The sequence below is a fragment of the Marmota monax genome, unplaced genomic scaffold (genome assembly GCF_021218885.2).
Source record: "Marmota monax isolate L192 unplaced genomic scaffold, Marmota_monax_Labrador192_F-V1.1 WCK01_AAM20220418_F8-fsc00051, whole genome shotgun sequence".
In the NCBI taxonomy this organism is placed as follows: Eukaryota; Metazoa; Chordata; class Mammalia; order Rodentia; family Sciuridae; genus Marmota; species Marmota monax.
The window spans coordinates 15,839,943-15,866,853 of NW_026695202.1; the positions used below are offsets into that span (position 1 = coordinate 15,839,943).

Genomic DNA, 26,911 nt, shown 5'->3' on the forward strand with positions numbered 1-26,911 from the left:
CTTCCAGCCCCCTAGGACCTGCTGGTGCAATGAGCAGGGGGGGGGGGACAGCATTCCTGCATTTGGACAGGTCTGACCTCCCTGTCAGCCAACAGGCCTCGGGTGTCCTCCTCCTGAAGCAGGGGCCACAGATGGAGCCCACGCGCGGTGTCGTCTCCAGGCCAGAATGCAGCGTTATGTCACTGTTTCTCCCTCGTGGTGGCCCTCCTGGCTCTGACCTGTCACAGTCCAGAGCAGGCTCTAGACTGAGCTCCCAGATGGCGGGTAAGGTCAGGTCCATTTCTAGGGCCCCCCACCCCACCCAGCGAGGACAGGAGTTGGCTGGTACCAGTCATTCCTGTGGCTGTTTGTTGCACACCAGCTCTGAGCTCAGGGCCCCAGGGAGGCAATGGAGCACCTGCCTCAGGAGCAACACCTCGCCAAGGTGGACATATTCAGAACCAAGACGGGGGCCGCTGGCCGCCCAGGGGAGCGCTGAGGGAGAAGAGGGGGGAGGCGGGAGGGGCCTGGAGGGCTGTGGGAAGGCTGGCTTTTATTCTGGGCACCTGGGAAGCCACGGAGCAGTTTCATGCAGAAAATGACCTGTGCAAAGACCTCTGGCTGCTAGGTGAAGGGGGGCAGGGAGACCCCCAGGCGACAGCAGAGCCCTGTAGCAACCCAGGCCAGAGGTGTGCAGAGGCTCAGACGGGGGCAGGGCCAGACAGGAGGCGGTGGGATGTAATTCTGAAGGGGAAACAGAAGAACTTGCTGATGGATTGGCCACGGGGAGGAGGGGGAAGGGCAAGTGGTAATGACTTCTGGGTTTAAGGCCAGGGCCACCGAGTACATGGTGGGGACCTCAGCCAAAATGGAGCAAGCAGGTGGGGTGGGAGCATATCAAGAATTTGTGGAAGGGGTTGGGGTTGGGGCTCAGTGGTAGAGCACACGCCTTGCACGTGTGAGGCACTGGGTTCAATCCTCAGCACCACATAAAAATAAATAAAGGTATTGTTTCCATCTACAACCACAACAACAACCATATATATATATATATATATATATATATATATATATATATTCAATTTGTGGGAAACTGGGCGTGGTGGTGCATCCCTATAACCCCAGCGAATCTGGAGGCTGAGGCAGGAGGATTGCAAGTTCGAGGCCAGCCTCAGCAATTAAGCAAGAACCTGTCTCAGAATAAAAATAAGAAGGGCTGGGGATGTGGCTCAGGGGTAAGACGCCCCTGGGTACAACAACAACAAAGAAGAGAGAGGGGGAAGTTCAATAAGCTGCTCATGATGTGTCAGGTAGAGCAGCGCAGTAGGTGATGAGGTGCCTGAAGTTATCAGAGGGCAGCCGAGTGTGCCATTGTCCCTGATACTGGCTGCCCCTCCCCTGGAAAGGATTACAGTCAGTTGCCCCTTGGTACCCACCAGGATTGGTTCCAGGACCCCCGTGATACAGAATGCACAGGTTCTTAAGTCCCTTATGTGAAATGGTACAGTATTTGCCTGTGACCTGCACACATTCTCTCAAACACATTATTTCATTAGTAGTATGATTTGCAGTGCTGGGGGGGTGAACGGGGCCTCCGCATGCTGGGCAGCTACCACCCAGCTGTGTGCCGGATCCTCCCATGTACTTTAAATCATCTGTAGATTACTTATAGTTACGAATAAAATGTAAATGCTGTGTAAATAATTGTTATACTATGTTGTTTAGGGAATAATGACAAGGAAAAAGAGTCTTCCATGTCACATTTGACACAATTTATATGTGCGTGTGTGGTTTGAACCTTGGGCTTCACAGATGCTGGGCAAGTGCTTAACCATTGCGCTACACCCGCAGCCCTTTTTATATTTTATTTTGAGACAGGGTCTCATTAAGTTGTTGAGGCTGGCCTCAAACTTCCAATCCAGCGTGAGAGGAGCTGTGTTTCCCTTGGATAAGGGGCCCTCCTTCCTATGGCATCTCTTTTGCTGGCCTTTGACTGGGCTCTGAGTGGAAGGGCTATGCCTCCAGGGGAGTGGGGCAGGGTGGGGCTGGAGGGTTAAGATCCATCCCCCTGCCCCACCACTTTGGGCCTTGGAAGATGCTCCAAGGGAGGACCCTATGCATCTTGGATCTGGCCTCTACAGCACCTAATCCCAGGGGTCCCATTTATCAAGGTCCTTCCTGGAAACCGGAGCTGCTCGAGGGCAGGGGTGGTGTCTCCCCTAGGTCTAGGTCCTCAGCACCCAGGACAGGAGCAGGTGCTCATGAACTGAACTGCCTCTCATTTAAATTGTTCACCCAATGGGCCGAGAAGCCATCTGCAGAGGTTAAATGGGCTGGGACTACAGGGACGACCTGCAGGGGCCTCAGCGTCTCCTTTTGTTCAACTGGAATACTAGTGATGGTGCCTTCCTCATAGAGTCTTTGCAAGCGCTCTGAGTGCTCCGGCAGGTACAGGCACTGTGTGGGAAGCCGCCTTCAGTTTTCCGGGCCCTGGACCCCCCCAGTTCACAGGCTGCTGAAATTCCTAAGCCTAGGTTCTGTCACAAAATGAAGAGCTTCTATCCTGGGTTGGGGGAAGGTGGAAGGGGCATGTTAACAGCCAACTTTAAAATCAGGCATAAAAAAGGAGCTGAGGAGAGGAAGTAATAGTGAGCTCTGGCTAGGGTGGGGTGGAAGGTCTGGGAAGGGCTGGGAGGAGGAAGTGGCTTTTGATCCGATTTGGTCTAGTGTAGGGAAAGTAAAGCCTTTCAGTGGCAGAGCTGGCCAGGAGGGGGCCACCCGAGTCATGCTCGCGGCGAGGATCGCCCGATTTACCCACCTGCGTCGCCGGTGCACTTGAAGCCACTGGATCCGAGCCCAAGCGGATCGCGCGCTCGGCCTGGGGGAGAGGAGCTGTCGAGGAGGGAAGAGCACGTGCTCGCGTGCCAGCCCGGTGGTAGCGTCCGGGGGCCGAGGGGTGGACCAGACGGACCAGGTGCTGGCTCTCACGCAGAGGGACATTTAATTTCGGAAAATGAAGCGCTCTCTGAAGAAAAGGAGGCAGGTCTGGGGCGGGGAGGCGAGTGAATGGGCAGGGGGCTTCGTCCGGACGGGTTGGGTCTGCTTGCCGTTTGAGAACGGAAACTGAGCCTGAGTGGTGCAGGACCGGCTGCAGAGGGGAGCTTCCGATCGCCCTCACAGCTCTGCAAGTCCCTGCAAAGCGCTCTGGCCCCCATTTTGCAGACGAGGAAACTGAGGACATGGGGCAACCTGCAGCAGATATTGCCGGGACCTAGATCCCAAGCTCCCGGCTTGCCGCTGGCGCAGGCGCTGAACTCCCAGGGGCGGGGCCAGGGCCGAGGGGCGGGGCGCGCGGAACCCGCCCCACCCACTGGGCGGGGCCTGTTACGGCCGCGGCGGGGCCGTTGATTTCGCCGCGGAACCTTCGCGGCGAGGGCGCGCGCGCGGCGGAAGGCATTGCGGCGGCGCGGCGGGCGTCCTCGGCTCGGCCCGGCTCCCGCCCGGGCGCGCGCGCAGCCCCTTCCGAGGGCCGCGCGGCCGCCGAGAGACCCGGGTCGCCGTCGACCGCGCAGCAGGCGGCGGCGGGAGCGCGAGCTGCGGCCCGCGGCAGCGCGGCAGGTGAGGGGGCGGGCGGGCCGCGCCGGAGCCCTGGGACCCGGCCCCCTGGCCCCGACCGCCTTCCGGCCCTGGAGCCCCCAGGCCTTCCGACGTCCCCGGACTCAGACCTCCCGGGACTCGGCGGCTTCGGGGCCAGGGTCCCCCGAGACCGTCTGTTCCTGACACCCTCGGGATTCCCTCGGGACCCGCCCAGCCCCTCGGATCCTCCGGCCCGTGGGCTCCCCTCTGCCCTTAGCACCCACGACCCCGAGGGTCCCCGGCTGCGCGTCTGTGTCACCTGCCTCGAGGCGTCTGTGCCCTCCTCTCAGCGTGAGGTCTGTGGGGTGCGGAGCCTCGGGGCGCTCAGAAGTGCTCCCGGAGTTGGTGATGGTTAAGGATAAAAAGTAGGAACAAGTAACAGGTCCCCAAGGACCACTTTGTAACCGGACGGAGGGCGCGATCGCAGGCTCTGCATGTGTAATTGTGTGCACTGGGGCTTGGAGGCCAGATCAGGCACAGGGTTTCACTTTTTAATGCTCTGGTGAGACTCATGGATAGAGGGAGGGAGCTGGGCAAATCAGGGCTCTTTTATGTTGTCTGCTCATTCTGAGAACAGCAGGGTTTCATTTTGTTTTGTGTGGTTTTCTTTTTTGAAGTGGGGAACTAGCATTGTTTTGAATGACTGATAGGTTCTGTTATGGTACACCGGCTTGGTTGGCTGGTACCGCGTTGGAAACCAACTAGTCAAGAGGCTAAGCTGTAGTAGAGAAAGAACTTGATTAGGATGAGCTGGCTGATGGGGATCCTACAGGGCCATCTCCCCTCCCAGGAAGCCTATTTGGGAGCAATTTCTGTAAGAGATGGTTGATCACAGGCTGATGGGCACCATCTTACAGGTGAAGGTTTGTGACCAAATAACACATCTGATCCACGACTGACCCTAATCTAGAGCTGCTTTTCAGTTCTGTAAATCTTAAGAACAAAGATTATTTCCTAGGGCTCTTCTTGTCATAGGCGGTTCTTTGCCCATAGGCGGTTCCTTGCCCGTAGGCGGTTCCCAGCGCAGTCTAGAGGGATAGCTGCCTGAGATCTCTTGCTGATCATACTTAGATATTGGGAGAAAATATACTTCACCTGATTATTATGGCAGACAAAGGTCTTTGCATTGGGAGACAGAGGACACTGCCCCTGCTGTCAGGGCTTTATTGAGAGGCCAGGGGGGTGTGGTGGTAACAATGCAGTGGCCTTGAATGCAGCTTGGGTGGAGGATTTTTGAGAAGAGGTAAGGGTTAAGGAGGACTTCTTGGGCTGTGGATGTAGCTCAGTTGGTAGAGTGCTTGCCTTGCAGACGTAAGTACACACACACACACACACACACAGGTCATCTTGGTGATGAGGAGATGGCAGGGAACAGGTGAGCAGATTCTTGAAGGTTGAGGCCAAGAACTTTGCCACAGTTATTCCAAGCAAAGGCAGCAGACAGCGTGTGGAATGACAGAGGGAGTTCAGCATAGATTTTGGAAACGTCAAGGTGTGGCTGGAGTAGAGCTTTGTCCTGGGAGTGTGGCTGGAGTTGTGTTCTCTGCATGGTCAGTGTGAGGAGGGCCAGCCCACCATGCCCTTGGGCCTTTCTGGAATTACTGCTTCTGCTAGTAGGGTCCTGGTAGATGGTGATCTAGCTGATTGAAGGAAGGTGAGCAGTGGTTGGTGGGGAGGAGTGAGGGAAGCATTTCCATTGGAGACCAGAAAGGGAGCATGGGAGTTTTGCAGAGCACAGGGATTGAGTCAGGAGTGGTGAGAAAGGGGCCCAGAGTCCAGCCAGGACCCACACATGGCATGCTTCCAAGGCTGAGCACCTTGGGGAAGCAGGAGAACACTGAAGTATTTAAGGAGGAGAGTAAAGCGGCTTGGGTGGTGGTGGGGAGACTTGTTTGGAGGGAGCAAGATTATTGAGAGTTGGGGATGACCTGGACCAAGGTGATAGCCTCCTGGGGCGTGGCGGAGCTTCTGAAATCCCAGGCCTAAAAGACAGCCTGGGGATTGACCTGGGAATGTTTAGGTCAGGTTTTGTCATTAATTCATCAGGTATGTGTTCACCTTAGAGCTTCATCAGGGTGACAGTGTGTGTCACAGTGAGCCTACTAAGTACCCAGAAGTTACACCTGTCATAGAGTGGGCAGGGTGAAGGGGCCTGACTCTCAGAAGTGGCCGAGTTCATGCTGGCCTGGGGGATCCTGAAGGAAGTGGCAAACCTTTGAAGGACAGAGAAATTCAGATGTGTCAATTGTTACTGGAGACAATGTGGGATTACAGGTGCTGGAGCTGCAAGCAGGTTTGAGTGTCCAGTTAAGTTATGAGACTTTGAGGCAGTGGCAGACGTGGATCAGAGAGATTTGGGAAGAAAGTGCTACAGGACTCCCTCTGTTGAAGTCTGGGCTGGGTGCGGGAGCCTGGGCTAGCCCTGTTGAAGACGACAGTGTTCTGTATACAGTCCAGTAAGCTGGCCACACAGCAACTGTGATGGGTCAAAGAAGAACTGAAGTGTTTTGATTCACTTCATTTTGATGAATTAAATAGGAAAGCTCCACTATCATACAGCTGTAGTGTCACAGGAACATGCTGCTCTTTTAAGTGTTGTCCCATTTAGTGTTTCCAGCCACCCTAGGAGGTAGATGCTGTTGCTCCTTTTTACACATAAAAGAAATAGGCTCACAAGGAGTGGTTTCCTAAGTGTTAAGCAGTGCAGCCAGTATTGGTGTTGGTGGGGTGCTTTCTATGATATCCTGCTTCCTTCACCCAAGGAGCCTGGAGCTTAGTTTTCCTGCAGGGAGAATGGAGTATTGTTTTCCTCTTGTAGCCCGCCTTATCTATTCCAGCTAAAGTTAACACAGACAGTAGTGTGACAAGCCAGCAAAGACCAAACATAGAACTTCTGTGAGCTGATTGGTTTTCCTGGGGCTCCACTAATTGCTGACTTCTCTCTTAGCATTTCTGGGGCATGAATGGAGTAAGAGCTGATGAAATTGCAAACTGCACTCTGTTATGTGTGCAGATTTGGTGCTCTGGAGGTGGAAATGAGTGCCTGAGATGGAGTTTTGGGTCACAGTGGACCAGGCATTGCCCAAGGTAATGGAAAGAGTCTGGGACATGAGCCAGGGGCAAGTTTACAGTTTGTTCCTAACTCATTGGGAGACACTTAACCAGGTCATTGCCTCTCAGTCTCCTTATCTCTTCAGAAAAATGAGGGTATTTGGTATCTATCAGCTTTAAGATTCCTCCAGCTCTGGATTTCTGTAGTTCAAGGTTAATGGGAGATCTGCTTTCTAGAACATCTCTTCTGGATCCTCTTGGGAGGGGACATGGTGGAGGAGAAGTGTGCTTTGGCCTCAGTTTTGTTGTCACCATTACTAGCTTATTAAGTAACACAGCTTCTTGAGTTATGTGACGTGTCACATCTGATGGAAACATCTATTTTCCCGGATGGCAGGTTCCCAGTAAAATATCAGGTGTGTTTGTTTGCCTTTCCGGGCTGCGCTGATGTCAGAACAGGTACAAGACTACACCGTGGTGTCGGGCCTCTTCAAAGGCTTGCTGTCATGTGGGTCAGGGGAAGTAGAAGCCGTGACTGCTTTGTGGGGTTCGAATGAGACGATGTACAGAAAGTGTTCAGAGCTCTCCCTCAGACCTAGTAAAGGCTCGAAAAGTGGAAGTGATTAATGTTGATATTTAAATGAAACTGACTTTGAACTTTTTAAAAATTTTCTTGGTGGCAACCATGGATGGAACCCAGGGCTTCACATATGCTGGGCAGGTGGTCCACACTGAGCCACACGTCCAGTCCCTATTTTCTGTTACTGGTGATTTTACCTTTACTTGATTGGGGCCCATGTGCCCAAGCAACTCTGGGACATTGGCTTCAGGAAGCCAGTTAACACATTCTGATAATCTAAGTAGGCAGTTCTGTCGTAGTTCATTTGAGATGAAGAGAGTGGTCAGGTAGGAGGGGTTGAAATTAGGGTTTGCCTTTTCTGTAAGTTGCAGAAAGCAGTTCATCCTGAAGATTCCTCTTTACTGGCTGAAGTTAGATTTTACCAGAACCCTGGCTAGCCTGACACATGTTATGGTGACTGTCCTGGAAAGGTGATAACTGGGAAGGCTGCTAGTGCTGGCTCACAGTGATGGATGAGCTTTCACAGCTGGTTAAGTGCCCTTAGATATTGGGCTTCCTCAGTCTCTGCAACAGCCTGGCCTGGAAGTGGCCAAGCAATCCCTATTTGACTGGTTAGGAGGCTGAGCTTGGGAGAGGTCTGCTGGGAATGCTGGTGCTCTCTGAAGGGCAGATCCGTTTCCCTGTCTCATCCCAGTGCTGCTCTGGGTGCACACTTGATTTGGGGCTAAGCCTCTTCTTTGCGGTATGAAAGCTTGACTTTTTTGTCCCTTTGTGCCTTATTTCCAGTTCAGGTGGAGCTAGGCATGCTAATCACACTCACCTGAAATTCCTGTCAGCTGGACCCAGGTGGTTCATTGGAAACGAGACTGCCATGTGTGATTTCTTCATCCTTGGCCCCCACCTGCAGCGGTCCACTAGGAAGCCAGGTTGCTGTGAGAAAGGAGGCTTAAGAATTGGGCGAAGTCAGGGAAGCGCACCATTGAGAGAGGGCTGGGTGGCCTGCTGAGCACTGCTCAAAGGCTTCTGCCTCCCAGACCTGCCTGTGGGGCGTGGAGACCATAGGCCACCCTGGTTCTGTAAGTTGAACTCAGCATTTCCAGTCTCCTGTCTCCTTCTGCACATTTGTATACCATTCTAAGTGTGGTGACTTTGCTAACAGTGGCTGTAGTGGCACTAGTGATGTTTCTGGGAGTCATCTGCTCTGTTACCTGGCCTCGTCCTCAGGATTTTACATACCAACTCAGTGGTAGCGACAGTGACCTTGTTTGACTTTCTTGTCTGTAAATTCTGGGTCTTACGTGTCCCATCACTTTTTGAAGTGATTGCAGATGAATTGAAGGTCAGTGCTTGGAAGTGCTACTGTACATTGGCTGTATAAATGTGACCCCTGCCCCTTGTTGTGTGAGGCTTTATTCTGCACATCTGCTTTGTGTCCCTCTGTAGCCTGTGGGTGTGCATCGCCCTGCTTTTATATACAGCTTACATCCGTGAGAGTTGGTCACGGTTTCCATGTCTATAATCCCAGTGGCTCAAGAAGCTGAGGCAGGAGGATTGTGAGTTTAAAGCCAACTTCAGCAACTTAGCAAGGGGCTGGGAATGTCACTCAGTGGTTAAGCGTCCCTGAGTTCAAGTCCCAGTACCAAAAAACAAAACAAACAAACAAACAAAAACCTTAAGAGAACTTATTTATAGAAAGAAAGTAAGAGGTTTTAAAAAAAGTATTGTCAAGGGTCCAATAAACTTGGACCCTTCTAACTCACTATGCTTGTAAAGTAAAAGTGCAGCTTGTGATTGAAGGTGAATAATTTAGTTTTTTGTTATGCCCCCTTTTAATTTTAAATCCCAAGTTTTTAATTCTACAGATATTTCAATAAAATTGCCACAGGTACATTCAAATAGGTTTATGTATATTATGTTAATGTTAATTAGTATTATTGTACTATAATTATTGTAATTATATTTTTACCATATTTCTCTTATATTACTGTACTTCAGTTTTTATAGGCGTTTCACATCTGTGATGAGGGGAAACAATGTTTTCATAATTAGCATTGCTGGCAGACATTGGCGCCCTCTTCTCATAAAGCTTGATGGCCACTCAGTTATGAGCCTCTGGCTTCCTCAGTGCTTCCGGTTCCCTTCCTTCTCCGCCCCTCTGCTCTGGCCGTGGAGAATGGTGGTGGCAAGCCTTTTTGTCGAGTTCCATAGCTCCATGCTGGGGCCTGGCTGGCTGTGCTGGGGTTGCTCCCGTAGTTGTCAGCTGACTGCCTGCCTGGAACCGAGGGGGTCCCAGCAGCCTTGCTCCTGGTGGGTGGATGGGGTTAGCAGGTGGTAGCAGGTTGTCTGCCACATGATGTTTGTTTTTTCAGGAGCCAGGACTGGGCTTTACAGGGCAAGGTTGCAGAAGACAGGCTCTACTATTAAAGCACTTCTCAGACTTCTGCCTGCAGTGATGAGCTGCATAGCTGCCCATATTTAGACATTTACAGTCCTTTATAAACACTAAAAGACATTACCTCATTTCCTGTTTTTCAACAGCATAAAGATCAGAGCCAAATCTTACAATAACTTGGAGATTACCCCAGATCTTCTCTGATTTCTAAACCAAGGTCCAAGAGAGAGATTTCCATGGCCTGATCCTAAAAGTTTTGGAAGGACAGCCAGCCTCTCTCTGGTACTGCTTGCATCTCAAATGCCACTCTTCTAAACCAATCAGATTCCAGACAACAGCAAAACCCTTCAGAGGCCTTTCAGACACACTGCATCTTTTGGTTTCCTTGGTGATCACGTCACCAGTTTGTAGGCTCAAAGCCAAGTCATCATAGCAACCCATTTTTTTTGCAAGGACCTATCAGCATTTTCTAAAAGCAACATCAGGCCTTAACACACACCCTTAAAAACAGATCCTGTCCTTCTCATCCAAGGCTTTAATGAAAGTCTTACCAGGCATCTAGGGTGTAGTTTGGTGGCAAAGTACTTGTCTAGATGCACATGGCCCTGGGATCCATCCCCAGCACTGGTGTGTGTGTGTGGCGGGGGTGGCGGTCCTCACTAACATGTCCTCTGCATAGAATATAAGATCACAGTATTTCATAAACTAGCTACACAGCAGCCAAGACTGCCTTATCCTGTTTTCTCAGAAGCCAGTGCTACACAAATGTTCAGAGTCTGGATACCGGAGGCCTGATCATGCCAGGGGAGAGGGTTCTCCAGGAGTCCACCACAGTGGGTTAGGACTGGAGACTTGCTTTGCTGGCTGTATGAAAATAACAGGTCTACTTTTCATAGTTTACCACCTTTTGAATTGGACTCTTCACACAATGACTTGGCTGAGTCATGTGACTTTTTTTGGGCCACTGGCATATTAGCAGATGGATACAGGCAGAGTTCCTGTGCTGAGTTTAATGTCATTGGGTACTTACCCAGTTGGCTGCTTTGATCCTTAGAGGTCCACATAAGTCTTAAATTTTAGAGGCCCTTGTGCCTCTTGTGGTTGGAACCTGCATGTTGTGTTGAAAGTGCTGAGAGCCAGTTCCAGACCTTCCAGTCAGGCTGAGAATGAGGGTCAGAGTACAAACCAGCAGCAACCACCCAGGAGCACTTACTTTCACCCATGTGGAAGTGTTGTGAATAATGATAACTTGTTGTTTTGGGAAACTTTGAAATCACTTAATTTTGGAGTTAAGTACTCTGCAAAAGGTTTACTACTTTTAATACTTTTTGCAGATGTATAAATATAATATTTAGGTTTTGAATTTGTAACTATAATTCATGCATATATGGAGACTCAAAAGCAGTTGAACATCAATTGAAGGAACTAGAGATTTTTAAATTTCTTTGCCATGATAACAATTCGAGGCATGTGGTGTGTTTAGTTACTGGCTGTTAGGTAACTGTTTTAAAAGTCTTCTAAAGTACTAGGTGGTGAAGGCTGAGACAAATGAGCACTTCCCATAGGGCACAGGGAGTATTCTGTGGGTTATCTGGGGGGTTAAGTGGGAGGTGGGGCTGGGATTAGTCTGCTGATGAGCAGCTCCTTAACCTTCAAATAGGATTGAACAGTGTGTGACTCTTGGCATTCTGTCCCTGGTGGGGGGAGGGGATTAGAAAAGGAAGCCTGGGGCATCTACAGGAGAGCTGTTGGACTCAGCAGTTTTAACTCAACAATTTCCTTTGAGGGTCCTGAGCCTTCAAAACTCGGCTAATTAGCAGGAATCCACATTTCATAGTTGGCAAAGCTGAGGATTGATGAACGGGTCATGGAAAGCTCAGGGCTGGGACCCGGGGGTGTCTGGTGGAGGGATCCTACTGTAGAGTGGAGAGCCTCTGTATTTTTTGCTTTCTTTAGAAAAGTCCTCGTGTGTTTGACCTGGTAGGTCTGATGGGAACTGCACTGGGGAGGAGAAGGGGAGCCGGGGTGAGCAGCAGCCTCACTCTGCCAGCAGTGACCACATCTCTGAGCCTCACTTTCTGGGGGTTCTGTGTAGTGGGGACAGTCTCATGCACCTTGAGGAGTTTGCAAGCTGTGAAGTGCCCCCAGAGAAAGAGAATGTGTGCTCTTAGAGCAGCGTCTCAGGGTCATCTTAGGGTCCCACTTACCTCCACAACTTAAGAGTAATCAGACCGATCAAGCCTTGGGTCCTTACCCTGGAAAGTTATTTTTTGGTAACCTGATTTTAACTGAGGGGGGAAAAGATACATGTGGACTAGTGGTTTTCAGTCAGTGCGGGTTAACATGTAGCAAAGCGGGATTTTGCATGTCCTGCTGGCCTCCGTCGGGAGGCGCTCCTGCTCTAACTCAGCACCGTGGGCTGCTCTGAAGCCGTCCTAAATAGGCAGTTTCAAAGTGACAAAAAGCAGCTGTGCACCAAGCCTGTCATTAGGATATTATCCTACTAGGGTCCTGCATCAGGGACTAGATAAAGATGGTCTACCGTTTATTGGAATTTCATACGTGTAGCATGATTGTGAATGCTTTTTCATAGTATAATGAGACTTATTATAATGCATGAAAAAGTGGGATATGTACTAGGTTCTCAGATGATATAAAAATTTAAACTGTTAAGTCTCAAGGGAAATGTATAGATGATAATATATATTGCTCAGAGGTAGTAGGATTATAGGCCATTTAAACTCGATTTTTCTGTGTTCACAGTAAATATTATGGAATTGAGGGGAAACATGATTCTGGAAAATTAGTAGACGATAGAGAGAGCTTGGTGGATAGAGACCATATGGGTTCAGAGTCCTGTTTTGTGTCTGCTTTGGTGACTTCTTTGGGCTGGATTTCAGTTAGCCACGGGCAGGCCTGGCACCTGGGAAGTGCGGAGGGGTGTCGGGGTTCTGCCTCAGATCCAGGCCTGGACTCGGTGTCTGGAGTGCTCCACACCTTCTTTGAAAAGTCACATTCTGGCTTCCCTTGGTTATGCCACTCATCATGTCCTTCCTTCCGTGATCAGTCATCTGTGCTCACGTCCACTGGGAGTCCCTCAGAGTGCTGTCCCAAGAGACCCTGGGGGTGGGGGAAGACGGCAGCGTGGGGCTGCAGCCCTGCATTCCTGTGCCAGTTCTCCTTCCTTTTCTGTCTGACCAGACAGTGGTGCATCTCCAGCCTGATAAGTCGCAAGATTAGCAGGAGTGGCTGTGTGCTTTGTTTGTGTGGCATTTTTCGGGTACTCTAATTTAAACCGAGATCCAGGGCTTTTGGTTTTACTTTCAGCTGTAACTCTTCCAGGGACCTTCTGACTAATTTTTCTCTTTAGGATTCACAGATGGATTCAGTGGAAAAGACAACAAATAGAAACGAACAAAAATCAAGGTAAATAAAGTTAGCTACCCTTGCAGGCAGGGTTATTGACTTCGCATAGCATTTGTCTACAAAGACAGAGTGACACGCACACCTCCAGTTTTCTGCCCTTCTGCCCAATGAGGCGATCACAGTTGGCTCTCCAAGCCCAGCAGCGGTAGTTAAAGGGGTGGGAAGAATTCTTTTATATTTGCTGTCAAGTGACGCAGGAGGAGGAGCTACCTACCAGAGAACAGGTAGGGATTGATAGGTGTCAGAAAGCCAGGGTGTTGCCAGGAATTGTCTTGCCTGACACTGTAAGCAGGGATCATCTGTCATTATAGTTGGTCTTTTCGAGCTACTTGCAGCCTCAAAGGAATGAGGCTGAGCTTTTTGTTCCGATACAAATCACACAAGCACGTGCTTAGCACCATGGGTGACTCAAGGTGACTGAGCACAGCTGCCCGTGTCCATCATGGAGGAGGGTAGAATGTGTCCAGTAAATGCCTAAAGAAGAAAGACATACAGGCTTGGTTTTCTGGGGTACAGAGGGAACAAAACGTGTATTTAGGGACAGGCCCTGTTTGACTGAATGTCATAGATGTTGCCAGGCTTGGTTTTCACTTCTGTGTTCACTTCCCCTGCTCCTTTGTTTTGAAGTAGAAAGTTTTTAAAAAGCCTCATCCGGAAACAACCCCAGGAGCTGCTCCTGGTCATCGGGACTGGCGTCAGCGCTGCGGTGGCCCCAGGGATCCCTGCGCTCTGCTCGTGGCGGAGCTGCATCGAGGCCGTCATCGAGGCTGCCGAGCAGCTGGAGGTGCTGCACCCAGGAGACGTGGCCGAGTTCCGGAGGAAAGTGATGAAGGACCGGGATCTGCTGGTTGTGGCCCACGATCTGATCCGAAAGATGTCACCTGTGAGTCTCAGAAATGCTTCAGGTTTGGCAGGGCAGCTCTTGGTTCTGGATCAAGCTGGGTGAATTCTGAGCTGAGCGCCCTGCAGAGTGCTCCGCGAGCCCTGCTGTGCTCATTGCTCTGCAGAGTGGGGCTGAGGTGCTGATGTCATCCTTTTAAATAGGATAATGTCAGGTGTAGCCTGTGGCTCCTGTATCCCATAGTGAGTGGCCTGACTCTGCAGGGTTGGCTCTGGATATTGTCACGCTGCTGTGAGCTTTGTGATTTTGTGTCATTTGGTACAGAGGTGTCCTGAAGGTAGGTTTTGGTCTAAGTAGCTGGCCACGTCTTCAAATGACAGCTGGTCCCCAGAAGGCATTTTAAGATGGGTAGTAGGTCATCTGTGAGGCTTGGGACTCTGGGGCAGCCAACATCAGCAGGGACAGGGCGAGGTGGGATGGATTCCTAGCTCCGGAGGTGCTGGCAGTGAGGCTCAGGGCAGGCAGCGCTGGGTGAGGCCTGGGCTGCTGGGACGGTTGAGTCCACTCTCTCTCCAGCTTCACTCCTCTGGTTACTCACAGCAGAGTTGCATTTGCTGTCACCACCTCCTTTCTTCTCCCAAACCCACTTTCCAAAAAAAACTTTTTTTTTTTTTTTTGTAGTTGTAGATGGATAGAATATCTTTATTTATTTTATTTTTTTAAAGAGAGAAAATTTTTTTTATATTTATTTTTTAGTTTTCGGCGGACGCAACATCTTTGTTTGTATGTTGTGCTGAGGATGGAACCCGGGCCGCACGCATGCCAGGCGAGCGCGCTACCGCTTGAGCCACATCCCCAGCCCCAGAATACCTTTATTTTATGTGTTTATTCTTATGTGGTGCTGAGGATCAAACCCAGTACCTCACGCATGCTAGGCAAGCGCTCTGCCACTGAGCTACAGCCCCGGCTCTCAAACCCACCTTCTTAACCAGGCTTTGCCCCCACCACCTCCCTTGGCCATCACTCTGGGGGCTGATCTCAGCCCTGTTCCTGCTGACTCCCCGAGCCGTTCAGGAGACACTGCTTCCTTCCTCATTGAGGGCAATTTAAGATGGTTTCTTAAAGAACCAACCAGAAGAAGAAAGATTTTACAGCACTTGTAAAGTCTCAGAGGGAAAGCTGGGTCTCTACCAGGGTCATCATGCCCTCCCACAGTCTGGTACAGGCCACTTCTCACCGCCCTTCCTGATACTCCCACCACTCCTCCTCCAGCAGGAGCCTCACTGACCCTTGGACCTGCCTGAGCTTTACCCTAGTTCCTTTGCACTCGTTCTTCTCCCTGCCCAGACATTCTGGAAGCCCCTTGCCCGCTCAGGTCTCTGCCAATGTCTGTTATCAGAGAGGCCTTGCCTGAGCCACCCTCCTTCACAGGGCCCCTCCCCTGCCCCTCTTGTTTTCCCCATGGTGTTTATCACCATATTTGTACATGGCCTTTCCCTTCCTCTAAAATCTTTTTGTGGTGTTGAAAATTGAACCCAGGACCTCAGGCCTGCTAGGCAAGCACTCTACAACTGAGCTTCATCCCCAGTCCCCCGCCCCTGCTTTTTTTTTGGTACTGGGAATTGAACCTAGGAATATTTAACCACTGAGCCACATCCTCAGCCCCTTTTCACATTTTTTTTTAGAGACAAAGCCTTGCTGAATTGCTGAGGCCCTCTTGAACTCCAGATCCTCCTGCCTCAGCCTCCCAAGCTCCTGGGGATTACAGGTTTGCACCACAGTGCCTGGTTCCCCAGCCCTTTTTATCTTGAGATAGGGTCTCACTACATTGCCCAGGCTGGCCTAGAACTTGTGATTCTCCTACTTCAGCCTCTCAAGTAGTTGGGATTATAGATGTGCACCCCAGCACTCTTCTCTGTATTGTAATAAACTCCCTGAAGATGGATTGTCTTCTTTTTTTAAAAACTTCTATATTACCAGGCACAGTGGTTCACACTTGTAATCCCAGCAACTCAGGAGGTGGAGGCAGGAGGATCACAAGTTTCAGGCCAACCTTAGCAACTTGGTGAGACTCTGTCTCAAAATAAAAAGGATTGAGGATGTAGCTCAGTGATAGAGCACCCATGGGTTCAACCTCAGAAGCAGGAAATAAAGAAATAAACTGCTGTATCTGTAGCAGGCAGAGTGCCAACTACTTAGTGTGTAGTAGCTGTTGAGCTCTGATTTCTTGTAACTCTTGCTCCACCCTCCATAGCGCACAGGTGACACCAAGCCCAACTTCTTCCAGGACTGCCTGATGGAGGTGTTTGATAGCCTGGAGCACCATATCCAGAACCCGGTGGTGCTACAGTCCATCCTCAGCCTGATGGACAGGGGCACCATGGTGTTGACCACTAACTATGACAACCTGCTGGAGATCTTTGGGCAGCAACAGAACAAGCCCATGGAGTCCTTGGACTTGAAGGACAAGATGAAGGTAGGGCAGGGTGCGGCAGGCAAGGGGAGGCTCAGCGTGCACTTTGTGGCTCAGAAGAACTTCACTCAAGGCATTGAACTTGTAACTAAGAAGTGCCACTGGTGCCCCACAGTGAAACTGGATAGTCAGTCCTGAATACCACGCCAGTCTCTCCTGAGGCAGCTGGGTCCCCGAGGGTTGTGCCCTCTGCCTCTGAAGACTTCTCTTACTGCTGCTGTTATTTTCTTTTCATGCTGTTCAGTATATCTGACACCTGCACTTATTGATTATAGTCACCGTGGAAAATATGGGGAATAAAGCAGTATTAAAAGAAAAATTCCTAAATTCCATTGCTGGGAACTTTAACAAATTGGGATTTCAAGTTTTTAATCCTGTTTTTTTTTTTCCCCCCCCTTAATATTACACTGTGCATTTTCCTGTCATTAAGATTTTTCTTTTCCTTTGGTACCAGGGATTGAACCCAGGGGTGCTTAACCACTGAGCCACATCCCCAGCCCTTTTCATATTTTTTATTTTGAAACAGTGTCTTGCTTGCTAAAATTCTGAGGCTGGTTTGAACTTGTGATCTCTGGCCTCAGCCTCCCAGTGGTGATTGAGGATGTAGCTCAGTGATAGAGCATGCATGGACCACGCCCAGCTCATTAAGCTGTTTTTTTTTAAAGTGTGATTTTTAAAATGGCAATAGAATTTTGGTATATGTGTGTTTTTCTAGGGATTGAACCAAGGCCTTGCAGGTTAGGCAAGTGCATTATATATATCCCAGGGCCCCCCCATCCCCCCACTTTTTTGTGATACTGGGAATTGAAATTAGGGTGCTCTGCCACTGAGCCACATCCCCAGCTCTTTTTTAAATTTTGAGACAGTCTCACTAAGTTTCTCAGGCTGGGCTTGGACTTGGGATTCTCCTGTCTCCGTCTTCTGAGTAGCTGGTGATACCTGGCGCTTTCCTTTGTATCTTGAACTGGAATAACTATAGTTGGCCATTTGATAAGTACTTTTTTCCATATGTTTTTCCCTTGGTGTGAAAATAATGCATAGAGTAATTGCAGTGTAGCCCGTAACTGAGTGTAACCCGTAACCGTCCCCTTCTCCAGCCATTACTCCTGCAGTTTACACAACCATCTGTCTTTAAGAAGTTCTTGTTGAGGTACCGTGACAGGAATAACTAGTGCCAACAGCTAAGTTTCTATGTTTTAAAGGTTTAATTTATAAATTACAAAATCTCTCTTAACTCTTTTTAAGGTAGGTTTGAAAAAACCATGAGCTGATTTAGATGTTCTCTTCTTCTGATTGAAATGACGCCAGGCTGATGTTCTCCATGTCGGCTTGGTTTTGATAGGTTCTTCAGTGGGCAAGAGGCCACATCAAGTATGGAGTTCTTCATATTCATGGCTTATACACAGACCCCTGCGGGATGGTGTTGGATCCGTCAGGATATAAAGATGTCACTCAAGACCCAGAAGTAATGGTAGGGGCCGTCTTGGTTGGCTTGGTTGTGCCCCTGGGGAACCTGTGGCCCCGGTGCTGTGCTGCATCTGCATCCTTGCAGTCAGCCCCCCACACGTGCCAGCCACGGGTCGTGTCTCTGCGTCCCAGCTGTTCCAGGCCTCGCCTATGCGTAGATGCTCAGTGCACATCTGCTCTAGGAGGGAGCGCAGAAGACTTGGGAGGGTCTAGCTCTCCTCTCCCGCTCTGCGCCAGCACCTGCCATTGAGGGAGGCGGCAAGGCGGAGTGCACAGCACAGGGTCTGCATGTGCGCTCTAGTCGCGCCTCTCAGCTCACAGTTTTGCCTTTACTCAGGCGTCTTCTGCCCATTTCCTCTCCTTCCTTGACTTAGCAGTCTCTTCAGCCTTCACAACCCAGTCTTAAGCCTCCTTCTCTGTGAGGTGTTCTTGATGCTGTTCACAGAACAAAGTGTGGAGAAGCCGCGTGTTCCAGCGCTTCCTGAACACTTCTGTCCTGGCACGTAGGTCTGCAGCCTCTTCGTGGGTTCACTTGCAAGCTCAGGCCAGGTCCCTGTTCCTCATGCTCTTCCAGCCTGATTCCCTGGGGACAGAGTGTCAGCAGGTGACGCTGCTGACTGCTTATGAGGAAGTCCATGCTGATATTGTGCCTTGCCAAGATGTCTGCCTGTGCGAATTGGTGATTCTCTGTTGCTTGCCTGAGTGACCCCTCGCCATCTGTGCTTCTCTTCCCACCGTTGGCTCACTGTCACTCCTCAGGTCTCCTGTTCTCATTCCCCAAACCATATCCACCTGTACCCTAAGGATGCATTTCCATCCATGGTCCGTGGACAGATATTAGTTTCAGGGTATTACATGTGTAGAATTCTGAGCTGAAGATGGTGTAATGTCCTTATTTTATGTCTTAGTAATTTAAGATTCTACATCATTCTAGAAGAGTGGAGTTGGGTGTTTGCCCTGCTGAGCATTGGCTGTCCTCACCAGGAGATGCATTCACACTGGCCCCTGATTGGCTGGTACCTGGCCTGGCTAGGAAGAGGCTCCCTGACCCTGGTTGAGAGACGGACTCTCAGTCCAGTGCTGACCCTGTTTGCCCCAGGTCGCTACTTGGGGTTTGCCCAAGCCCCACCTCAAGAGTGTACCACCTTTCTAAAGACTTCTCGGGGTGACTCTGGGGAAACCCAGTGGGGAGCAGGATCTGAAAGCACGTGCGTGGGACTTAGTTAGTTGTAAGCTTCCACTGTTTCGCATACAAGCGTCCCCCTTTCCTCTGGGCCTTTCACAGGAAGTTCTACAGAACCTGTACCGCACCAAGTCCTTTCTGTTTGTGGGCTGTGGCGAGACCCTGCGTGACCAGATATTCCAAGCCCTCTTCCTTTACTCAGTGCCCAACAAGGTGGACTTGGAGCACTACATGGTGGTGCTCAAAGAGAATGAAGACCATTTCTTTAAGCATCAGGCGGATATGCTGCTGCATGGAATTAAAGTGGTGTCCTACGGGGACTGTTTCGACCATTTCCCAGGATACGTGCAAGACCTCGCCACACAGATCTGCAAACAGCGAAGTCCAGGTATGGAGTTTTGTCCTTACTTTCCAAGTACAAAATTCATGTTTTTTTTCCCAGTCGCCCCCTTTGGAGTTATAATTCACGTACCATAAAATTCACTAATATTATTTTTCAGAAATGCCTCTGTGATTTTAAGATTTGAAGATTGGAGAAAGTGGGTGTGACAATGACAGTCTATAATTGAACTTTGAAGTGATATTAAAGTATATAGTTGTGCACATGAATGTTGGACACGTGTATTCAAATTTCAGGTTATCTTAACCAATAAAGGAAACTACAAGGCCAACTTTATCTGTCATGAATATAAAAACCTGAAAAATGCAGATATCTTCTGCTCTTATCCTGTCACCACATTTAAAAGCTAAAATTCTCAAACAGGATGATTCTATGAAGGCTTTTATTTCTTCTTTCAAAGTACATTTTCCTGTTCTGCAGAGGGCAGCGTATCTCTAAGGCATTCTCCTGGGCCCTTACGAGGAGTGACCAGGATAACTGGAACTTCTCAGACCTTGTCATCTTGACATGAGGGGGCTAATGTCTTTGAGTTTGGTGTCATAAAACATGGATGACAGCAAGTGTGGAAAGTTCTGTATTGACTGTCCTGTCATGTAATACGAGACCCAGTTACTCTTCCCTACATGGTGGAATGAGGTCGGCACACAGGCCAGCTAGGAACTAGAGGGTGCTGATGATCCTGCAGTCACATGAGTTTTCACCAGTACTTTCTTTTCAGAGCTGCTAATAATCAGCAAAATAAGTCGATTCAAGTTGTACTTCTATGAATAACAGCATAACCAGGGCAGTAGTCCGTCTCTCTAGTTTCTTCCTAGGGGTGGAAGAAGGGAAGTCAAACTTGTGAGCTTGGCTGTGTACAGTTTGCAGAGACATTGCACTGTCCCCAGCTGCCCTTGCACTTGTGACTCCCTGGAAGACCAGGACCTGTTAACTGAGTTGAGCTTCTGGATCATATGGCTGAGTGGCTTCCTGTTTCCTCTGAGGTCACTTTTTCAGATCCTGGCAACTGAGTAGATTTTGACAAACTGCAGAGGTCTGAAAGGTCACTCATGTTTTTAATCTGGCTGTCATGAAGGACGTTTGTACTCACATTGACGGACTAGTACTCCTGGTGGGAGAGAATGAATGCCACTGACAGTGACATTAGTGATTAGCAATCATGGGTGTGAGCAGTGCTCCATTTGCCAGCTGGCTCTCAGTGCTTCACATGACACTCACTGAGCCCTGGTGTCAGCCCTGCCAGGAGGAGAAAAGAGGACAATGACTAGCCCAGGGCTTCACGGCCAGCACAGAAGCCTCAGAGCAGCCCTGGCCTCTGGCCCCAGTGGCCAGAGGAAGAGGAGCATCCCAGGTCTGGTTCTGCTGACTGTTGCTCTTTCTTCCCCAGATGCTGAACGAGTGGACAGCACCACATTATTGGGTAAAGCAGATCTTTATTCTTGCCGTCCTGTTTTTTGCCTCCACATTCTGTTTACCTTCCTGCCACTCTTTATGAAATCATGAAAGTTGTGTTTCTCACATTACAGAGTTAGCCTGAATTAAGCAGCCTTCTGGAGAGGATAAGTAGCAATACCTTCAGCTACAGTGAGGGACTACATCCATCCCTTCAGTGGGAAGCATAACTTAGGCTGTCTGCAGGCACCTGGGAATAATTTCTTCCCAAAGAACCAAGAGGTGCAAGTTGTTGGAGGGAGGCTGTTTGTATTGCACCATGCAGTAAAACACGCAGGAACCCAGGGCAACCTGTCTCCTCAGAAGCTTTTCTGTTTAGTGCTTGTTTGAAATGTGAACAGTCCTCTCGATGGACTCTACTCCGCCTGATTATAAATTAACAAGACTTAGCAGCTACCAGCGTCTTCCAGTGGGCAAGCTGAGCAGTAGGGATCTCCCTGTGAGTCAGCAAGGAGGGCCTCTGCAGCCGTTTGGCATAGGGGTTGCCAGCACCACATCTGTGTGAGTGATGGGTGTGCTTGGGCTGAGGAAGCCACCCTCGGCTTTCCATTGCCACACTTACTTAACTAACCCTCTAGAAGTCAAATTTTTCTTCAGAATAAAAGCAGTGACTTGGTTGTTAAAATGTGCAGTGTACGCGGGGGCTGGGGCTGGGGCTCAGCGGTAGTCACTTGCCTGGCATGTGGAGGCACTGGGTTTGATTCTCAGCACCACATATAAATAAATAAAAGTTTATCAACAGCTAAAAGATATTTTTAAAAAATCTGCAGCGTATGGAAGGGATTATTGGGCTATTGCTTCAGTAAGAGCAGATTTAGAAGGTGGCCCTTGGAGGGTGAATTCTAGAATAGATCAGCTTATTAAAATAAGTTTTTGACTTTCAGGTAATGCATGTCAGGACTGTGCAAAGAGGAAGCTGGAAGAGAATGGAATTGAAGGCTCAAAAAAACTCAGACAGTCAGGTACTGGTATTGTGTTATTCCATGGGGACCTCCCTGAGGTGTGTCTTATTAGTGGGTGGCTACAGTCCCAGTGCTTTGCTTTAGTGCCCCTTGTCCTGTGTTGGGAGCAGTGATTCACTCACTGGGTCAGAGAGCACTAAGAAGTTTTAGAGTGGAACCTGACCCCAATTGCCCAGAGGTGCCCCCTTTAACTTATTTAATTTTCTAAAATTATTTATTTTGCAGTGTGGGGGACTGGACTCAAGGCTTTACACATGCTAGGTATGCGCTCTGCCACTGAGCTGTGTCCCAGTCCTTCTCGCTAAGTTGCCTAGGCTGGCCTTGAACTGTGTAGCTGGGATTATGGGTGTGTGCCGTTGCACCCAGAACCTTTTAGAAATTTTGTTTTGTCAAGAAGATCACTGAAGGAAGCAAACAGAGGGTGCAGATTGTAGGCTCAGTTCTTTTGAACTTTCACCAAGTGAAGACACCCGCAATGATCACACCCAGTGCAAAAAGCGGAACAGCTCAAGGACAGTCGGGGCAACCCCCGCCCCCCGCCACTGCCCGCTTCCCAGCTAAAGTCAGGTTCTAGAGGAAACCACTTCAAATCATTGCTTTTTGCTGCTTCTATCACTAAGATTTATTTCACCTATTCAAACTGTTGATACTAGGAGAGGTGATGGCTACAAATCAAAGAAATAACACATTCCATTGGTGCTTGAAGTTGGGAAAGGAAAGGATTTACTTAACAAAATGTCAGTGTTTCTTGAGTTGTTAACGACCCAGTGCATGACTCCTGTGCAGTTGCAGGATGTGTGGTTGACATCAAGGTCCAGTGAGATTTTTTTCCTCACGCTTGTTTATTATTTCATTTTAGAACCTTAATGATTATTTCCATCTTCTTTTTTCTCTCTTCCCAGAATCAATACTAGTGGGGCTCTCCTGGATTATTTCCATTCTCTTAGTTTTCTCTAATGCTTCTTAATTTTCATTTTCTGTTTCCATTTTTTCCAAAACTTTCTGGGAGATTTTCAAAATAGTTTTAAATTTAAAAAAAATATTTATTTTTTAGATGTAGTTGGATACAATACTTTTATTTTATTTATTTATTTTTATGTGGTGCTGAGGATGAAACCCAGGACCTTGCACATGCTCGGCGAGCGCTCTACCTCTGAGCCACAACCCCAGACCCCCTTGGGTTAAATTTTTGACAGTGTGATCTTAAGTTTTTTGAGAGCTCTTATTTTCTGGTTTAGCCTTTCTCCTAGCATCTGTTGTTTAGAATGGTGACATCTTTTCAAATCTCTGGAGACACCAGAGGCCACCCTGGTCATTTGACTCCTTTCCTGAAAACACTGGATAGAGGATTTTCAGATACAGGACTTTATTTTCATTACTTTATGTTAAAAAACCTCAGTAAAACAACACCTTTACAACAATCTGCCAACAGTCTGTGAGAGCTTTGGAATATTAACATTGTCAATTATTGATTAATAGTTAAGGTGACTCCAGGGTGTGTTGAAGCATACTGTGATGGGTTGGGGATTCCCAATCTGAAATCCACCAAAGTCTTTAAAGCTCTTTTGAGTGTCAAGTCAGTGCTCAAAGTTTGAATTTTGGAGAACATTGGAATTCTGTTTTGGAATTAGGCGTGCTCAGTCCCTTAAAGTCTTGTCAATACTTCAAAATCCAAAAAACAAAAACAAAAAAACAAAAACCTCAGGAATCTGAAACACTACTGGTCCCAAGCTTTGGATATGGGATACTTGGTCTGTGCTGCATGTTTCTTCTTTGCTAGAAGGAACATACACTGTGATCTATTGTAGTCATTAAGATTCATAATGAATGCAGATGACACTTAGATAAAATGAGGCAATTTTCAAATGTCACCTACAGCATGAATTGTTGAAAGTTTTGGTGGCAGGTAGAGGCTGGAGGTTGTAGCGTCCTGCTTTTCAGTGGTGGATGAAGTGAGTGAGCCAGGGTCCTTCTGCAAGGACAGCTGCTGTAGACCCTGCATCCTTTCCTCTAAGTTTCATATGACTGCACTGAACTTGAGAGGCACGTGTATCTTTATAGGGAGAATTGAATTTTGATGGAGTTTTAGATAAAATTATTTTGAAATCTTTTAGCAAATATTTGGGTTGTGAGTTGACTTCTACAACTGAAATGAAACAAAAAGTAAAACTAATGTTCTTTACACCGGGCCTGGTGGAGCATGCTTGTAATCCCAGCGGCTCAGGAGGCTGAGACAGGAGGATCGCGAGTTCAAAGCCAGCCTCAGCAATTTAGTGTGGCACTAAGCAACTCAGTGAGACCCAGTCTCTATATAAAATATAAAATAGGGCTGGGGATGTGGTTCAGTGATTCAATCCCTGGTACCATCCTGGCCCAGAAAAATAAATAAATAAATAAATAAATAATGTTCTTTAGAGCTGGGTGCTGTGGTACAGACCTATAATCCCAGCTCACCAGGAGGCTGAGGCAGGAGGATCACAGGTTGGAAGCCAGCCTGGGAAACTCTGCTGTCTTGAGATGAGAGAGGCTGGGATGTACTCAGTATAGAGCACCTGGGTTCAGTTGCTGAACCACAGAACCCAAAGCAAAGAAAACCCTAGTGTTCTGTGAGTTGTCCTCTGAGCAGGTGCTTCTTTCCACTGGGCTTCCATTGCTGCCGTGTTCGGGGAGGAAGCCCGTGGCTGTCCCCACTGGACAGTGCCGTTTCCTGCTGCTCTGGTGAACGTGTGGTCTTGACTCCTGTATCTCCCTTTAGGGTGTTGTGTGTGTGCAGGTGGCAGGGCCTGTTGCCTAGTAGGTGTTGCCACAGAGCAGTGGGCCAGGGGTTCTGTCCTCTTCGGTGCCCAGTGGGAGCTCTGCCCCAGATGCCACCAGCAGCAGCACGGCCTTGCTGCAGGCAGTCATGTGTGCTCAGGGAAAAGCCTCTGGTCTCAGTTGTGTAGAAAGCTGTGGCTTGTGCTGCACAACGGTGAGAGGCCGAGGGTCATCTCAGACCTGCTGGCCTCACATTGCAGGCTGCAGAGCCCAGGGGAGAGGATTTCCACCTGCCCACCCAGAGCCTTGGTTCTTCACAGGCCCACCAGGCTCCCGCTGTGCCTGTGCTGAAAATGCCCATCCTTGGTCTGACAGAGAAAGAAGGCAGCGTCCAGGTTCAGTGGGGAGATCGCCTGGTCCTTCCTGCCTGGTCCTGTGTGGTATTACAGCTGCAGGGCCATCTCTAGACAGCAGCTACTGTGGCCTCCGGGGAAGGCTTTCCAAGTCCTCTCTCAGGCACACTGGGAGGTTTCTGAAGCAGCAGTCCTGTTCTATTGCAGGTGTTTTCAGCTGAACTTCAGTTTTGGTGTTTCTTTGCTTGAACAGATGATGCTGGAGGATCTTGAAATCTCTAAAACCAGTTAAGATCTACAACTTGAAAGCCAGCCTTCTGTAACCACAGTGCCATGCCCAAGTGATGAGGAACGTACAGAGGATTCCATGTGGATCTCAAGCCTCAAGTCACATGCCCAAGAGCCACATGGCTGAGTGACAGCTCCACTGTATGTGCTTAGCTGCTTGGGAGTGACATGGACACACTTCAGGTACATTTTGTAAGGACTGATGGACAGCTACCTCAGGGACCAAATCAGTGGGAGGGATGTCCCTGGTATTCCCAATTCCTATTTGACATGCTCTCTTATGTCAAGATGACATTTTTCCTAATAAAGGGGGAGAGTAAAGATTGTCCAAGCAACAGTAGTTGCCAAAGAGAAAATACGAACTGGACACTTAGTTTACTATCATTTTATGTGGAACATCTTTACCATAGAAAACATTTTAAAGACATGTTTGTTATGTTGTAAAGGATGAGTTGATGGCTCAGGCACTGGACCCAGGGCGTTTTTAAAGACAACTCGATTAGTAGGGCTTCTTTGGAATTACATCATCTTGGTAACTTCTTTTCCAAAGAGATGGCAAGTCTGACTCTTGCTAGGAAGGGTGAAGTCTCAAGAGCCAGAGGGTCTGTTCCAAAGTGCTGGTCAGTGTCGTGGAGGCTGTCCACTGCGTGTCTGGTAGTTGAGAAAGCACAGCGGGGCAGGAGACGGCTCTGCACTTTTAGATCGTCAGTTCTGAGCTTTCCAAGTCTTACTTCTCTGGGGCTAACCTTTCTGTTGTTTCCTAAAACCACCTTCCATGGATCACATTAAGGGGATTTGCAGGGAGGTGGGCAGCGCCTTGTGAAAGGCCTGCACTTGAAACATCCTCGGTGCTCATCCGCGTGGCAGCAGTGGTGGCCCCTGGCAGTGCTCATGGCGCCTGTGGCCCAGGCTTGCGTGATGCAGTGAAAGCTGAAGACCAAGGCTTCTCTTGAAAACAAGCCCTGCCTGGTCTCAGCTGAGGCTGCCCGTCTGTGATGTGACATTTCTTGCCAAGCCCTGTGATCTCCCGTTGACACAGGGAAGGTTAAGCACAAGAATGTCAGGTTGGGATGTACAGGGACTGGAGAAGCCAGAGACAGGACGGAGACTTTCCCCCTTTTGAAGCATGGACAACAAACCTTTTATGTCACTCTGCTCATAAATAAAAACTTAACATCAACTCTGTGTGCTGAACTTTTCTTTAGTTGTGACAAGTCTTGGTATAATGCATTTAATGAGAATTTTTAGCTTAAGTTACTAAGTTGTGAAATTCAGTAAATTATTTCATTTGATGTATTTATAAGTTTTTTAAAAAATATTCTTTAGTTATACATGGATGTAGTATCTTTGTTTGTTTACTTTTACGTGGTGCTGAGGATTGAACCCCGGGCCTTACACATGGGAGGCAAACACTCTACCGCTGAGCCACACCCCAGATGCCTATAAGGTTTTTTTTTTTTTTTTTAATTTTTATTTTTTAATTGTACACAGTTCCTTTATTTGTTTATGTGGTGCTAAGGATCGAATCCAGGGCCTTGCACATGCTAGCCGAGCGCTCTACCACTGAGCCACAACCCCAGCCCTATAAGGTTTTTTTAAAACATGCATTTTTCAGTTGTAAGTGGACACAATACCTTTATTATCATTTTTTTATATCTTTATTTATTTTTACTT

General features: G+C 48.7%; 1 protein-coding gene across 3 annotated transcripts; it reads left to right on the forward strand.

The window, feature by feature from the left end:
* Window positions 1-3,483: 3,483 nt before the first annotated feature.
* On the forward strand, window positions 3,484-26,417 carry Fam118a (family with sequence similarity 118 member A). 3 transcript variants are annotated; one of them, XM_046429639.1, is made up of 9 exons: window positions 3,484-3,597; window positions 13,009-13,064; window positions 13,692-13,947; window positions 16,160-16,381; window positions 17,721-17,849; window positions 19,131-19,416; window positions 20,816-20,848; window positions 21,765-21,842; window positions 25,203-26,417. In XM_046429639.1, the coding sequence occupies exons 2-9, from the start codon at window positions 13,018-13,020 to the stop codon at window positions 25,220-25,222; spliced, it is 1,071 nt and encodes a 356-aa protein (XP_046285595.1). In that variant the 5' UTR covers window positions 3,484-3,597; window positions 13,009-13,017; the 3' UTR covers window positions 25,223-26,417. The 3 variants fall into 3 exon arrangements, with proteins under 3 accessions (XP_046285595.1, XP_046285596.1, XP_046285594.1); XM_046429640.1 differs by having other exon boundaries at window positions 13,695-13,947; XM_046429638.1 differs by having other exon boundaries at window positions 3,494-3,597; window positions 16,193-16,381.
* The last annotated feature ends 494 nt before the right edge of the window (window positions 26,418-26,911 follow it).